General features: G+C 37.1%; 1 protein-coding gene across 1 annotated transcript; it reads right to left on the reverse strand.

Moving 5' to 3' along the window:
- Window positions 1-980: 980 nt before the first annotated feature.
- LOC106868122 (eukaryotic translation initiation factor 6) lies at window positions 981-15,038 on the reverse strand. The gene is made up of 7 exons (XM_014913254.3): window positions 13,273-15,038; window positions 9,769-9,854; window positions 7,354-7,529; window positions 6,930-7,040; window positions 4,984-5,049; window positions 3,254-3,438; window positions 981-1,275 (listed from the first exon to the last, which is right to left on the reverse strand). The coding sequence occupies exons 1-7, from the start codon at window positions 13,377-13,379 to the stop codon at window positions 1,266-1,268; spliced, it is 741 nt and encodes a 246-aa protein (XP_014768740.1). The 5' UTR covers window positions 13,380-15,038; the 3' UTR covers window positions 981-1,265.
- Window positions 15,039-17,449: the final 2,411 nt, after the last annotated feature.

The following is a 17,449-nucleotide window of genomic DNA, read 5'->3' on the forward strand; positions in this document are numbered from 1 at the left end:
GTGAGGATCCTAGCTGAAGCTCCTTTCCATCTTATCTCTTGTATGCAGCATACATAAACCCGTCTCCTTTCAAGCATCTCTACAATCTCACTAGACCTACCTTTCAGTGTGCCAACATTGACAGTGCCAACTCTGAAAACTGGGAAGGGAATGTGGGGTGAGGCTTAGGGAGGAGAGATGTTATTCAGCACCTGAAAAGGAGGAGGTTGTCGTGTTCGTTTTTTAGGCAGGCTTTATCTGTTCTCGCTTCCGACCTGACAACATTCAAATGTGTTAAGATTATTGCCCCTACTGGAGGTAGGAGCAGGTGTTAGCGGTGTTGTAAGCATAACCATTATGGTCATCGAATAACGTAAATTTAAGCGGTGTAGCAAAATATGGATAATCCAATGTTAGATTATGAAGGAGTCAGCTAAAACTGGTTGTGTTTGTCCAGGAAGAGGGAGATTGCAGGTATGATGGAGGGTACCACAGTGGGGGAGGGTTCAGACAGAGAGAGACGAAACAAGCACAGAGAAATCATAACTCATTAGTTCCTATGAGTAGATGCACCACTTTAAGATAGCAAGTTATCCCCAAGCTTGAATGCTTTGTCCACCCTATGTATGTATGTGTCTGTGTATATATGTGTATGTATGTACATACATACACACACTGTGTGTGTGTGTGTTTATGTCTCCTTGTTATGTGATGGTTGCAAAGGAACATCACCATCATACTGTCATTCATTTCCAATCTTTTGTGAAAACATGTCCAGGGAAATGGGTATGGTTTGACAACATGAAGGTCATTTAACCACAGAGCATCTGCCCCAATGAATCCCATCTGACCTATGTAAGCAAGAGAAAGTAGATGCTTAAGCAAAAAAAAAAAAAAAAAAAAAAACATCCATGTAATTATTATATTTGTGAAACTGTAAGAAAAAGATAAAGAATCTGAAATGATCAAATGCAACATTTATAGTAAACTGAGTCGACACAGATATTCATAGATTTATTAATAATCATGAAATGATTGTATTCCAATAACCAATGGGAATATCATACATTAGACAAACCTTGGAATTAATGGAGCAAATAGGAAATATGTCCGATGGGCAAAGTTTGAGAAGAATATTGTGTTGGCTTTGGCATCACTAGACATTGAAGATGCAACGGTGGAAACAATCTAAACAGCTTGATCTTTTATGGCAGCTTTATACAATAGACCAAAGCATCAGCATTATATTCCCACAACAGTTGGTTTCTTAATCACAAAATATCTGATCATGCCAAACTGCAACAAAGAAAGAAAGGGTCATAAAGAGAAGTTATTGTAACAGAGCAGACTAAATTCATGTTTAGTAAACAACCAACCAAAATACCAATAATAGGGTAAAATAGCGTAAAGACCCCCTTCAGGCATGAATGACAGTGGCATTGCACCTACAAAATTCCCCTCCAGTGCACAAATCTGGGCAAGATTGTTTTTGTGGAAGGCTAGCAGTTGCCCATGTATACCAGCCTCCCATCTCTATGCCACTAATGTTATCCAAGGGAAAGGCAAAGGCCAATACAGCTTAGCACCAGTGACATCACAACTCATTTCTACAGCTGAGCGAACAATGTGAAATAAAGTGTCTTGCTCAAGAACAACACACTGCCCAGTCGAAGAACCAAATACACAACCTTGTGATTATGAGCCCAATGTTCTAACCACTGAGTCATGTGTCTTCACAATAAGAAACAATTTAAAATAGGTTAAAAAAAAAAACATTCAAATTGTATTCTTAACTTAATAATTTCATTTCATTTTAAGAAAACTTTGAACAATATAACCTTTTCAAATTATTTTGCTCTGAAGAAGAGGAATGTTAAGCTTTTCCTTTCCCTCACATTAAACCAATTTATTCCACTTTAGAACTGTTGCAAACACAAATTAGTTTAACCCTTTTGATACCAACCCACCTGACACAGACCCTGGTTCCATGATACACACTTCCTGTTTTGAAGTTATTTTCATTAAAATTTCATGCTAATTTATGTTCCAAATATCAGTTTATTAATAACAAAGTTATTTTACTAGAATCTTCTTTATTTTCAAAACTAATCTAAACAAAGGCAATGTGTTCAAACAGAAATAATGTAATAAGGTCAAACACACAATGCTAAAAATTACAATGTTTTAATAAAGAATGAAATCAAATCACTCATTTCTAAAATGCATATATTTACACAGACCAAATTATATTAACTCAAGCTTTGTCTTGTTTTTAATGCCTCTTCCCAATTACAACCATAGTTACATATTTTCTGAAAAAGGTCTCTTTTATTCATAGTGTTTATTGATGCAACTGCACCTTACAACTTGTTAGGTTCCCTGTTTTTGACACTAGCCCATACAGCTGGAGAAAACATGATTTATTTTAGAAGTGTACCGTGATAGGTATATTATCAAAATTTGAGGACTGATCTTTGGTGGACCCCTACTCCTACCAGGAATTCTTCACTGTACTTGTTGCCCACCCTCACTTTACTGACAGCATCCCTGTACATGGCTTGTACAGCTCTCACTAACCACTTATCTATCCCAAGTTTCCACATTGACCACCAGATAAGGGATCAGGGAACCCTGTCAAAGGCTTTCTCCATGTCACCGAAAGCCAGGTACAGAGGTTTATCTTTGGCTAGGTATTTCTCCTGCAGCTGTCTTACCAGAAGTTCGAATTTTTGTATACGTTTATAATGTGAAGGTGCGTGCAGCCTAATGTTTAGGCTGTTGCACTCACAGATGCTAGATCGTGGGTTTGATTCCTTGATTGAGTGGCGTGTTGTGGTCTCGAGCAAAACACTTCATTTCACATTGCTCCAGTCCCTCTTCGATCGTAGGGGGGGGGGGGCTGTTGGCCTGTTTGCCTAGCCAGTGGGGTGGCATCATTTGAAGGCTAAAACAATGCAAAAAGCACATTGTGACTAGTGATGTGTAACAACGATAGCTTGGTCGGTCACATGACCACATGATGTACAAAAATACCATGAACTACTAAACAACTATATCAAACAACTAGACAACTCTTTTGAGACAATCTGCTAATTAATTTTTCTATCTCACTAGATTTAAGTAAGTAAAGCTATTTGTTTCAAAAACAATTTCGACAAGCATCAATACTGCTATTCATACCACCACAGAAACCCATTTACCTTTCTGTGAATGGTTCAATTCACAATAGAACAATATATCATCATCATCAATAAGAATATTAAAGTTCACAAACCTATCAATCAAGGATTCACGCATGCTGGTTGTAATATTGGTTGGCTGTGCTCCCTCTCCTAACTTAAAGACACTTTCTATCACTGATATTTCTGTACTGGTTGTGTCAAGACCACAGAAGGCTGCCCAATCATTAACAACCATTCCTCCACCAATAATATCACTGCCTCGGTTTACTGTACCAGCCTGTAAATGATATGCAAAAGAGTTTGAAAAATAAAACAAATTAACCAGAATTAAAATTTAAAAGCAGCACGTCAACAGAAATTTAGGACAGTAGAGTGTGATTTGACTGTTATTTCTCAGATGTCGAGCCTTAAAAATACAATCAATCTCTCTCATATACATATATAAATTCTTTTATTCTTTTACTTGTTCCAGTCATTTGACTGCAGCCATGCTGGAGCACCATCTTCAGTCGAACAAATTGACCCCAGGACTTATTCATTTATTCTTTGTAGGTCTAGTATTTATTCTATCGGTCCCTTTTGCCAAAGCACTAAGTTACAGGGACGTAAACACACCAACATCAGTCGTCAAATGATGGTCGGGGAACAAACAAATACATATATATACACAACGGGTTTCTTTCAGTTTCCATCCACCAAATCCACTCACAAGGCTTTGGTTGGCCCATGGCTATAATAGAAGACACTTACCCAAGGTGCCATGCAGTGGGACTGAACCCGGAACCATGTGGTTGAGGAGCAAGCTTCTTACCACGCAGCCGACAGTGTAGTTTGCAAACACATGGTCTTGAGTTCAACCTCACTACTTGGCACTTTGAACAAGTGCCTTCTACTATTGCAGGAAGTCAACAAATGCCTTGTGAGTAAAATTGGTAGATGGAAACTGCATGTGTGTGTGTGTGTTTGTATGCGTTAACAGTGTTCACTATGATATACTCAGTAATATCTCAAGAGTTTACGGGGCCCAACACAGATGTACCAACATCTGTAAGTCTCTGTATAGGAACTTGCAGTGTTACGTGACAACTAGCAGCAGAACCACCAATATGTTGTAAACTGCAACCAGGGTGAGAAAGGGTTGCATCTTGTTGGCTTTTCTGTTCTTTATAATGACTGATTTCATTATGTGGAAAGTGATGGATAGCACCAGTTTTGGAATAATGTAGGGACTGGGCAAACTGACAGATTTGAATTTCACAGACCAATTAGCATTACTAAGCTCTGATTAAGATACATTGCAGGCCATGACAGATAGCCTATACAGTTTGGGAGTGAAAGTTGGTCTGCAGATTAGTACTGAAAATTTCAAGGCCATGTCAACTGGTAGAGCCCAAGCACAACTTGTTAATCTAAGACAAGACAAAATCAAGTATGTCAATAAGTTTGCATATCTTGGAAACTGTATTTTCAACTCAGATGATGCAGAAGTTGATGTCAAAATCAGGATAGGTAAAGCAACATCACTATTCCAATGCCGTCATCCGATATAGAGATCAAAGACCATCAATAGGAAGACTGTACTCATCTATTGTTATACCAACAGCCATCTATGCATGTGGAACCTGGAAGAAGACTGCAAAGATCTCTGATATGCTGGAGGTGTTCCATAAATGCTGCCTTCTTTCATGTCTTTTTTAAAGAGTGCAATATAACATACACCTGAAATGTTAGATTGGGTCAAAAAAAAAAAATATTGGGATAAACCAGCTACACAAGTCAGGTAATCAAGAAACTAATAGAATCACATAAAACTTTTACTGACCACTAAAGGAACTTGAAGTAATGAAGATAATTCATCCTGGTCTTCAACTGTTGTGCGCGGATGGACCTGGAACAAATTGAATAAGAACTCATTAGTTTGGAAGCATTACATTTCAGGCTACGGAAATGGCTCCTGCTCCTGAATGCTAGTTGGTTGTGTACTTCCTCTGGTATATCCACCTGACACTCCCATCTCTTTTCCTCTTACCACCCATACAGAGTCTCAGTTTTTCACCTTACACACACACACTAACCACTGACTAGTTTTGCCTTCCTAGAACGTCAACTCTTAGGAATCCCTTCCTTATTCATGTTTTAGTTTTTTTTTTACAGTTGGTGACTTGCAGTTGTTCAAAATGAACATTATCAAATCAATCTCACCAGTTTTGTCAGGAGTGTCCAACTCAAAGGTGCAAATTCTTCTTCCTGATGAAACTATTAGATTTTAAAAAATACATAGGCATGGCTGTGTGGTTAAGAAGCTTGCTTCCCAACGATACGGTTTCAGGCTCAGCCCCACTGCACAGCACCTTGGGAAAATATCTTCTACTAGAGCCCCAGGCCAAGCAAGGCCTTATGAGTGGATTTGATAGGTGGAAATTGAAAGGAGTATCATGCATGTATATGTATGTTGCTTTGTCTTAAAGACTACATGGTGGTTATAAATGAGCACTGTTTGTTCCCAATCTTCCATTACAAATATATCTGACCACAGGGAAATATTACCCTTTTTGGAAACAATTGAAGGTTGACATGAGAGGAAAGGTATCTAGTTGTAGCAAAGTTGTTTCAACAAATTTCATCTGACCCATGCAAAGATGGAAAAGGGTGTGTTAAAATATGTTGAAACAATGATGATGCTAATGACAATATTCTTAGTTTTACAGGAGCATAAATATGTTCTGCCAAAAACTGCTATAAATGTCTAGAATTAACTGCTGCAGAGATAAATCAGAAAAGCTTTAAGGCTGTTGGAAGCATTTAAAGATATGCTAAAAGACAACTATTTTATTTACTCATCTTACCAACCAGATAATTTCAAAAACAAACTTTTCAATGACTAGAGAAAGAGCAGTAAAAATATTAATTTCTCTGGAACAAGAAAGGTGCATCATTTAGAGTGGTAACTGGTGAATAAAGCTAGTTTTTACAGTAGTAGGCAGATACATAAAGACAATTTTTCACTTAGAATAAATGTAAATCAGTGTTGAAGTAATAGATGAAACATTTGTAGAAGCCTTTATGCAATAGCTCAATCTGCTGAAAATAGCAACCAAATTATCTCAATCCACACTGTGTCACTACAGAAAAAGGAGACATTGGCCACTGACATTCTAGATATTACAAAATACAAAAGAAAGATGTTAACCATTCTAAAATTAATCACAATGTTTAAGCAATTTGTATTTATTGACAAAAATTTAATTTGTGAACACAAACTAAAATTGAAACAACTGTAATATATAATTTTACAGTCCCATTTTGAGGATGCCAGATATGTAAATGAATTAAAACTAGGATTAAATATTGATCACTGACATGGAACTCTACAATCAATAACATGAAGAAAATTATCTAAAATAGACTGTAGCTCAACATAAGAGAGATACCAAGAGGGCAATGAGATAAAGTGTACAGAAGACAAGTATAACTTTAAAAAATAATAATGATAAATCAATTTACATTAAACGAGGAGGAACAGCTAATGATGTAATCATGATCTCAAGGATGTAGTCTTCTAAGATATTTCAGTCTCACTTGGTAACTTTTGTTGCCAACTGGAGTAATACAGAACAAGCAATAACAGACTGCTATTAATTTTATAGTGGACTGAGTATATTTAAGAACTACTACCTTTATGGACAAATAACAAGTAACATCATATGATATTTAAATCCTAGAAACAAGTTTAAAATAATAGAACATTAATGTTCTGCAATTACTCACAAGACCACCTTGGTTATTGAAGGCACAATAGCTTCCAACTAGAACATTATCAGCAATAGTCTGTCTAAATACTTCAACTTTCAGCACATCAGTAATAATTTCTTCTGTTTCCTGTGAAAAATATCTCAACACAAAAGAGAGTAAAAGACAAAAAAAAGATTAGCTCTTTTGTTCCCATATCTCTGTTTAAATACAGTTTTTGTTTCAGTTAATTTTTAAAACTAAGAATTTAGTAAAATAACTAACATTATTAAGCTGGGGTTTTGGACATAAATTAACAGGAAATTTTTTTAAAAAGGCTTCAATTTTGATCACTTTAAAATAAGATTGTATACACAGTAGGTGGGAGCCAGACAGGTTGGTATCAAAATGATTAAGTCAAGAGCTGGATGAATAAGAGCATAGTTAGATTTAATTGTATTACCCGGTCAAGATCTGGATGAACAAGAGCAACATAATCATTACAAGCTATTACATTGCCTAAAGCTGACAGTCTTTCTTCAACTCTTTGCACATGAACAGAATCTGGTAGACTGTTACGGATATGTTGTAATTCTTGGTCAGTGGTAGAATTTGGAACAATCAAACCATTTTTGTTTCCTTAAAACAAATCAAATGAAAACACTCAAAATTTATTTTCACTTGTAGTAAGTAACATGCAATGAAATTTGTTTTGATAAAGCTTAAAATGTAAAACACACAGCACAGATAACAAGTCATTTAGTTCTGAGTTTGAGAAGCCTAATCTTAATTCTGAATGCAGATAAGAGAATAAGCTTGCAGCTTAATCTCTTAACAAATGGTACACAGAAATTGGAAGAGAATTTTTTTAATGATAAATATATTGGTTAAAGTAAGCAATATATCCTACATAAAAAGCACAACTTGCTCAAAAGACTGCACTTGAATTGTTATATTATAGTACCCAATAGTGATTGAGTTTGTAAAAATCAACACAGTCATAAAATGGTATATATATATTTCTCAATTCAAATTACAACACATACAAGGTACAAGTAAATAAAAATATCTCAACACAAATACACATACCATCATCATCATTTGACATCCGTTGTCCATACTGGCATGGGTTGGACAATTTGACTGGGCCGGCACACTGGAAGGCTGTGCCAGGATCCAGTCTGATTTGGCATGGTTTTCTATGGCTGGATGCCCTTCCTTGGTCAGTGGTAGAATTTGTAATGGGTGAGTTTACGTGCCACCAGCACGGGTGCCAATTTGCGTGACACTAGTATCTGCCATGATTGCAATTTTGCTTGGCTTGATGGGTCTTCTCAAGCATGACATAATGCTAAAGGTCTTGGTCATTGCCTCCCTGAGGCCCAACACTTGAAAGGAGCTCAGCCACTTTGCCTCCATGAAGCCCAATGCTCAAATGTATATAACATATGCATATGTATTTTTGTATTTAATCCAAAAGATAGTAAGATCTATGAGCAGCTACATTGTAAAGATGAGGTTTCATCTACATAAACCACTGCTAGAAACAGCTGCCAAATCCTACATTGTCAGAAAATAAAATGGCGAATGTTTTGTTAAGAGATGATCTGAGGTTTAACAATAACTTTTAAGTACTCTAAAATGATATTCAAAATTTAGACAGAAAAATTCTTATATAATTTACTTCAAAACAGGGACCAAACGGACAGCTCACATATCAAAGCCAGAAGAGGTCACATTTTGAAAAATGAATAAGTCAAAATAAAGGTTGAAAACTGAACTGAGGAAAATTTACATTTACAGATTCCTTATATATCCAGCTTTTCTCTAGGCTCATTTATACTCCACCATTCATGCACAATAACATTACACACTCAGTATTCCATACTCTCGCCACTCGTTTCTGGCTGCTGGAAATCTGCATTCAAGAACCATACCTCAAACGCATCATGTAATCTGGCCGTTACTCTGAAATGAAAACTCTTTGTGACAAGCAGAAGTAACAGGTCCCTCTTCCTACTTTGATTATTATGATTTTGAAACACCCGACTGTTCTACAAATTGACTCTCTTCAGCAATAAAAGCCAACAAATATTTCTCACAATCCTTCTGAACTATTCTTGTGTATTTATCATATACAAAATCTACTATTGATACCACTACACTTCTTGTGACTTACGTACCTATAGCTTACACTGGATACATGATCCACAAGTTCTAATTACTGATATTCTACATATTAAGCATGGCCATTTTTATAGCAATAAGAGTCTTGTCTTCTTTCCTACTTACTAAAACTTGACTCTTTGTTGAGTTTACTTTGGAGCCTCTTGATTCTAGGTTTTGTTTCCATGTCAAAAATTTCTTCTCTGAGTCTAATTCACCTATAAGAACTAAGACATCAGCATACCAGATTTCCAACAGACAGCAAGGCATACACTCTAGTTATGGCCTAGAAGGCAACAATAAAGAGGTGCCAAAAACTGATTCCTGGTGGACCCCTTAATGCACACTGATCTCAGTTTACAGATTGTGCTTGTGTACATGGGTTGTATAAGCCATTCATTTGTGCCTAATTTCCTTAGTGACCAACAGATTAGAAAATGGAACCCTGTCAAAGGACTTCTCCAGTTAATAAATACTAGTAACATGGAGCACGATTGTCTTATGAGGAAGACAGTGTTGATACATATAAAAGTGCATATACACACAAACAAGCTTTAAATTGATCTACTATCATAACCTGAGTATATCTTTTCTGTTAGTTTGAAACTGAATTAAGCAAAATTGATTTTGAAGAGAGATTCCTTAGAAACATATAAAGGAAATGCTGAGCATATTTTAAAGAAATACAAATATATTGTAGAAGCTAACTTACCAACACACATACGCCCAATTATGCGACAACCAGCAAGGGAAACGTGTACAACAGGTACTGCTTCACCTAATTCGCCTTCAAATAAACTAAAATAAAAAAATTAAATAAAAAGATTAAAATTAGAAAATAAAATTTTAAAAATAAAGAGAGAAGAGGGAGGAAGTTTATATTTTTATTTTTCTTACCAAAATTGATAAGACATTTGATATCAATGATGTTTTGAATAATGAATTTACGTTAAAGAAAAAAAAAAGAATTGTTTTCTCTTAATTTTGAAATTTAATGACTTAAACCTGTTGTTCAGAAATATTACCAAATACCTTATGAAAATTTAGATTTTTAATAAACTTGCTCATATCCAAACATACTTCATAGTTCGCATTGTCTCATAGCACATCCGGGAATCGAAACCGCGATCCTATGGCCTCGAGTCCGCTGCCCTAACCACTGGGCCATTGCGCCTCCACATTCAAGTAAAAATAACGTTTAATAAACGGCACCTAATTAAACATAGCATTTTATAACAATGAGTGCGTATGTGTGTATTTTCGTTTATCAGTATTTCATACCTCTTTTGGACATGACCTCATACATTGTTTAAAAGGTTAACAATTTTAAAATAACTGAAAGCTAACACACTTCAAATGAAGACAATTACTTGAGACTACTGACGAAACACTCTTGATAAGAGACAAACATTTTCGCCAGTTTTTATCAAATGTAGATAATAGGAAAACAAACGGTACGTATCTCTGCACTTGCTACTGACTTTTGTTATGCTTGTGGATATAGGTATAACAGCTTAACTGTGTGGTTTCGGATTCGATCGTACTGCATGACAACTAGAGAAAATGACAATCAAAACCTTGTGCAAAATCATCGAAGGGAGAGGCAGACCGTCGTCCGGTTTGCGAATTTTTTTTCCCCACGGGAGTTCCGGACCCCAGTTATGAACTCATTTGCATACAGCCAATCAGAGTTCAACTATCAAACTAATTTATGAGCGCATAACAAGTGATGGGCGATAAGATAAGATCACTTGGGTAAGGAATGACCATGCCTCTTTTATCTTTTAAGAATACTTGATCTTGTTTCAACTATGGCTGCTTCTACGTAGTTATTTGTGTTGTTTACTTTGTAAAACAGTAAAGGGAGAGGGTTGCCAGCACATCACCTTCTACCCACGTTTTCCCCATCCACATCTTTACCACATGGGACCCTAACAAAATTCAATAATAAGTATAGATGCAAATCTATCTAATTACTTATCTCCTTCTAAAATCAGGCATAACTTAGCAATCGGTCGACTTACAGCACCGTTCTTCGTCTTGAGTTTACTTGGAGTGTGTTTTTAACTTAACAAGGTCAAGGTGAGCTCTGATTGGCTGTATGCAAATGAGTTCTTTACTGGGGTCCGGAAAACAAATTTCGCGTCCGGCGAAACACCCACTGCCCAGCCCATAAGAGCGTTTACCAGAGTTCAGTTTGTTGCAAGCCAAACGTTGGGGCTAGCATGTCTTTCTTCCTTTGGAGAACACCCTGAAAAGTTTGGCATAGCGACACAAGAGTGCTCCCCCGCCCAACTTTATTTCCTTATAACGTCCAGAAAAATGGATTAAAAAAAAAATTTGTTTTTACAAATATACTTCAGACAGTGCAGATTCTCATCATGTCAAAAAATTTTGTGGAAAAAAATTTCCGAAGGTGGTGGTGGTGGGGCAGTTTCTGAAAATTCACAAAAGTTGGTTTCGTTTCATCATAACTTTCAGGAAAATGCATATGAAATTTTCAACAAATACTTTTCAGATGGTGTAGGCCACGATTATATCGAAATTTAATATGAAAAAAAAAAATTAAAAAATTGGAGGGCTCGCACACATACATACTGACATAGACCACACATTTTTTCGAAATTTCAAGTTTCATTCTGTGATGCATGTCAGTATGGAATGTGGGCGAGCCCACCATTTTTTTTTTCTTTCTTTTTCATATTAAATTCCGATATAATCGTAATCTACACCACCTGAAGGGTATATAGTGAAAATTTCATTGACAAATATCCATTTTTCAGAATGTTATGAGGAAACAAAACCAACTCGTGTGAATTTTCCAAAACTTCCTCCATCTTCAAAAAAAATTTTTTTTTTCACGACAAAATCCAATATAATAGTAATCTATACGATCTGAAGCGTATTTGTAGAAAATTTCATTAAAAAATATCCATTTTTCTAGAAGTTATGACGAAACAGGGGGTCACACTTGCGTACGTATGCCAAAAGCTAATTATCAAGTAACAGGAATTAATCTGAAATAACACCATCAGAAGATCCAAACACTTCTACAGAAGTAAAAGCCTTAGATTTATTCCGAATGAAATAAGGGACTGAAATGTATACGGATTGCTTAAAGAAATTAAAAAAGAGTAAATAGAGTCAAAATTGAATGATTTTGCTTTCAAAGTAAGTGTATTCGAAGGGAATCAATTACAATATACGATAGGTTATGTTATCAACCGCAAAAGATGATGAGACGAGCTGGAAACAGTGAAGCTGCACGCCTCTGATTGTAGTCGGCTTCCTACTTGTTCCTCCCAACTCAATGACAACACTAAATGTTGCCGGTGTAGATAGATAATAATAAATAATGCGTTATCAGAGGCCACGTGGGTGACAAATCATATATATGGCAAATGATTGTGCAATAGCAAAGTTTCCGAAAATACCTGGCGATAAAAAAATTAAATAGCTGTCGTTGTGTGTTGTTCGAGCTTTGGTTTTTGGGTAAATTACAACCAATACGTTTCGTTTTTCGTCTTAATTTAACATTTAGACAGTCTGCTTTGCAACCAGTTTAAATAAAGCATCGACAATTGGTTTAATAATAGTATCAGGTAGGGGGGCGAGTAATGAACTTAATAAATGTATCGCTTTAATCGTTGCACAATTTAGAAAAATGTTTTAATTAATATCGTTAATATTAAGTACTACATGACATCTGAATTAAAGTTACAGACCTCCAGCGTGTGGTACTACTAAAGCAGCGCGGACCCGAACGCGCAGTCGCGCGTCCGTGCTAGCTAGTCGTGAGTGGTCGATCCTAACCATAACCCGCGTGTGTTTAGGGTTAGGGTTAGGGTACACGTGAAAACTTTTGTAGTGGTTTTACAACCACCTCTAGTCACTGTCCAATAAATTAGACACACAAAACCTCTGTTCTCACATAACGCGTGGAATGGTATTATATGTTAGTGCTATACTTGAATGTATATTTCATCGTGGAAGTTGATTTAGCATCCTGTAACAATAAAGCATGGTCTGCAGAAGACTACGAACTGGTTTATTAATAAAAATAGATTATTTCTTTTTTTTTTATTATTATACATTAATGAAAAAGATTCATAGAGGGCAAAAATATAGATATGAAAAGATTAAAATGATTTCCGCCATCATATACTTGATTATTATATACAAAATTAAAGATAAAACGACCATCATTTCGACTTACCTATAAAAATTCTCAGATCCTCCAATAGCAACTAGGCAGTAAGAATTCGTTAATTTGGAAAACACCCCAACTTCGTTACTTCCTTCAAACTGGATACGAACAGCCATCCTTAGCAGTATAACAAGGCGCAGTCAACAAGATCTTCAATTGTTATGCTTTGACAACAAATTCTTTCTTTACCTCGATGGCACCTAGTTCACATTTCCACCAGCATGTTGCACAATATGCGTTCTACGTCACATCGAAGCTATCTAGCGGTTGACAACAGTAACTAAGGGCGGATAATTCAGAAAACAGATCAAAAGTATTTTCGTTTCATCATTTTCCATAAATAGTTTATTTGTATTTCCCAAGCATTTAGAACCCAACAGATTTCATAAGATTCAGTAAACTAATGTCATTTTAGTAATGACATTAGTTTACTGAATGTAATGGCAAATTGTCTTGCCAAATTAACATTAGTTACCGGTTATTTCTTGAAGTATCTTCGATTACATAATTCCAATTGCACAACACCGCCCTTGTTCATGCAATATATTACGCATACAAGGCGGCGAGCTGGCAGAAACGTTAGCACGCCGGGCGAAATGCTTAGCGGCATTTCGTCTGCCGTTACGTTCCGAGTTCAAATTCCGACGAGGTCGACTGCCTTTCATCCTTTCGGGGTCGATAAATTAAGTACCAGTTACGTACTGGGATCGATGTAATCGACTTAATCCGTTTGTCTATCCTTGTTTGTCCCCTCTGTGTTTAGCCCCTTGTGGGCAATAAAGAAATAAGAAACGTTAGCGCGCCGGGCGAAATGCATAGCGGTATTTCATCTGCCTTTACGTTCTGAGTTCAAATTCCGCCGAGGTCGACTTTGCTTTTCATCCTTTCGGGGTCGATAAATTAAGTACCAGTTGCGTACTGGAGTCGATCTAATCGACTGGCCTCCTCCCCCCAAATTTCAGGTCTTGTGCCTAGAGTAGTAAATAATATATTGTTTACAAGGTGGCGAGCTGGCAGAAACGTTAGCATACTAGGTGAAATGCTTAGCGGTATTTCGTCTGTCTTTACGTTCTGAGTTCAAATTCCGCTGAGGTCGACTCTGTCTTTCATCCTTTCGGGGTCGATAAATTAAGTACCAGTTGCATACTGGGGTCAATCTAATTGACTGACCCTCTCCCCCAAAATTTTGAGCCTTGTGTCTAGAGTAGAAAAGAATATATTACGTGTACACGTGCACACACGCACGCATGACGATGTAGTCCCACATACACATACAGGTGAGACTACATCGTCATGTCTTCTTCCTTATTTAAGGCAGAAATATGTGAATGGAGGGAAATTTGGCTGCTATTTCTAGCAGGTCATATGACCACAAAGCAGCCAGCCACCATTGGCTCTAAATAAAGTTTGTTATTGTTGACCACCTTTATTGAACAGACCTATGATGAAAAGATTCCAGTTGTGGCCATCCTGTTTTTTTTGTATGTTAGTAATTACCTTGGGTAACATTGTTTAACTTAAATGGTAGGGTGTGAATTAAAGGAGATTCAGATGCTATTTCCAGCATATCGACTGACCATGATGAAGCTCCTGTATATATGTATGTATGTCTCTTCTATTTTTTAATTATTATAAATAAATCTTCCACTGAGGAGGGAGCCAGTTTCCAACAAAGATACAAGGATCCATCTTTGGGATGTAGTTAACACAGACGAATTCACGTTTGGAACGTGAGAAAAGTCTTCCATACTTTTACTGTTCCACTCACAGATTGCATTTGTAATATACAAATTAGTCGGTCGAGTTCTCTTTCTGAAAATTCCAGTTTATCCAGATTCTCCTTTAAGCATTTACTAACAAAATCTAGTGCTCCAATTATTATTGGTATGAATATGAATTCATAGTCTGGATATAGAAGCTGGAGGTTTCGAAGCAGTTATCCATGGACATCCTCTTTTTCTTTGATTTTCAAAGAGATATTTAATCTGCAAGGCAGCTGACCTCTATGATAGTACATATCTTTGCCCCTCTGTCCCAAACAACAATATCCAGCCTGTTATGTTTACATTTGATAGAAGTTTTGATGGGAATATTCTACCAGTATTCCTTGAGTTGGTGTTTATGAGTGGGATTTTTATTTCAGGACAGTCTTTTTTGCAGCTGGCATTGTAAATGTATGTATGTATGTATGTGTCGTACTTTATCATCTTATGCCTTTCCTTGCCTTGAGTTCTCTCAACTCCTTGATGGAGTCACAGGGGCATTATCATGGCATATAGCATATCTTGGACATTCTTAGACTGAGAGGAGCCCATCTTTCTCTAGACTTGACAACAGCTGATTTCTTCCAGAAGAGAAAAAGATAGGCAAACAGAAAGAGTGAAGGAAAGAAGAGAATGGTCCCTGTAGGAAGTTAGTTCTTTATTTATTGGTCTTGAAAGGGTGAAAGGCAAAGTTAACTTCAGCAATACCTAAACTCAGTGTGTAGAGAACCAGTACAATTACCACAAAACAATCTATACATGCTCTAACACCTCAACCATTTAGGTGTCTTATGATCCTTCCTTGATTTAAAATGGTAAAATGTAATTTCAAGGAAATCTGGATGCTATTTCTAGTAGGTCAAGATACTATTTATAAGAAACCTTGTTGAACTTCAAGACCAGTTGACATATCAAAGTCCAACATATAAATACTTGAGGTTGTTTAAGAATGGAGTTATGAGCAATAAGGTTTTGCATGGCAACTAGATATGAGTAGATACTCATACTATCTTTGTGTAAATACTTAATTATATTTCAATCATGCGAAAGACGTCATACTATATAAATGAGACTATTCTGTTAAAAATAGTTGATTATTTCATCATCATCATCATTTAACGTCCGTTATCTATGCCGGCATGGGTTGGACAGTTTGACCAGGGCTGGCAAGCTGCTAGAATGCTGCACCAGATTCCAGTCTGTTTTGGCATGGTTTCTATGGTCGGGTGCCCTTCCTAATGCCAACCACTCTGAGAGTGTAATGAGTGCTTTTACATTCCACTGGCACAGGTGCCATTTGCAGGACACTGGTATCTGTCACAACTGCAGTTTTACTTGGCTTGATGGGTCTTCTTCACTCAATCATTGCCTCCGTGAAGCCCAATACTCAAAGCCTGGCATAATGCTAAATGGTCTCAGTCCTTGCCTCCATGAGGCCCAACACTCAAACGGTGCTTTTACATGCCATCAGCACAGGTGCCATTTGTGCGACACTGGTATCCACCACAACTGTGATTTTACTTGGCTTAATGGAGCTTCTTCTCAAGCACAACATAATGCCAAAGGTCTCAGTCATTGCCTCTGTGAGGCCTAATATTTGAAAGGAGCTCAACCACTTTGCTTCCATGAGCTTCAATGCTTGAAAGGTGCTTTTTACGTGCCACCTACACAGGTGTTGGTTACGTGACACCAGCATCAGACACGACTGTGATTTCACTTGGCTTGATGGGTCTTCTCAAGCACAGCATATCACCAAAGCTCTGTCATTAGTCATTGTCTCTGTGAGACCCAAAGTTCAAAGATCATGTTTCCCTACCTTATCCCATGTTTTCCTGAGTCTACCTCTACCACAGTTAGGGATCAGCACTTCTTTACACAGCTGTCCTCATTCATACACATCACAAGATCATACCAGCACATTTGTCTCTCTTGCACACCACATCTGATGCCTAACTTTTCTCTCAAGATGCTTACGCTCTGTCAAACATGCACATCCAGCAAAGCATACTGGCTTCATTTCTTTTAAGCCTACACATGTCCTTGGCTATCACAGCCCATGTTTCACTGCCATGTACACAGGCAACATACAATCTGACTTTCACTCTGAAAGAGAGGCCCTTTGTTGCCAGCAGATGCAGGAACTCTCTAAACTTTACCCAGCCTAATCTTATTCTGACAGTTATGCTCTCAGAGTAACCACCTCCGCTACTGACTTGGTCACCTAGGTAACAGAAGCTATCTACTGCCTCTAGCTTACCCCCATGGCAGTTGATGGAGTGTGTATTCTGTACATTTATGGTGTTTATTGTACCTGTACACCTACCACACACAAAGGCTATTTTCCCTGTTAACCTTCCTCTGATATTGCTGCACCTTTTATGTGTCCAAAGCTTACACTGAGTTTATCTTACAGAGTTACTACC

This window comes from Octopus bimaculoides, chromosome 4, assembly GCF_046866305.1.
Source record: "Octopus bimaculoides isolate indiv1 chromosome 4, ASM4686630v1, whole genome shotgun sequence".
Taxonomy (NCBI): domain Eukaryota; kingdom Metazoa; phylum Mollusca; class Cephalopoda; order Octopoda; family Octopodidae; genus Octopus; species Octopus bimaculoides.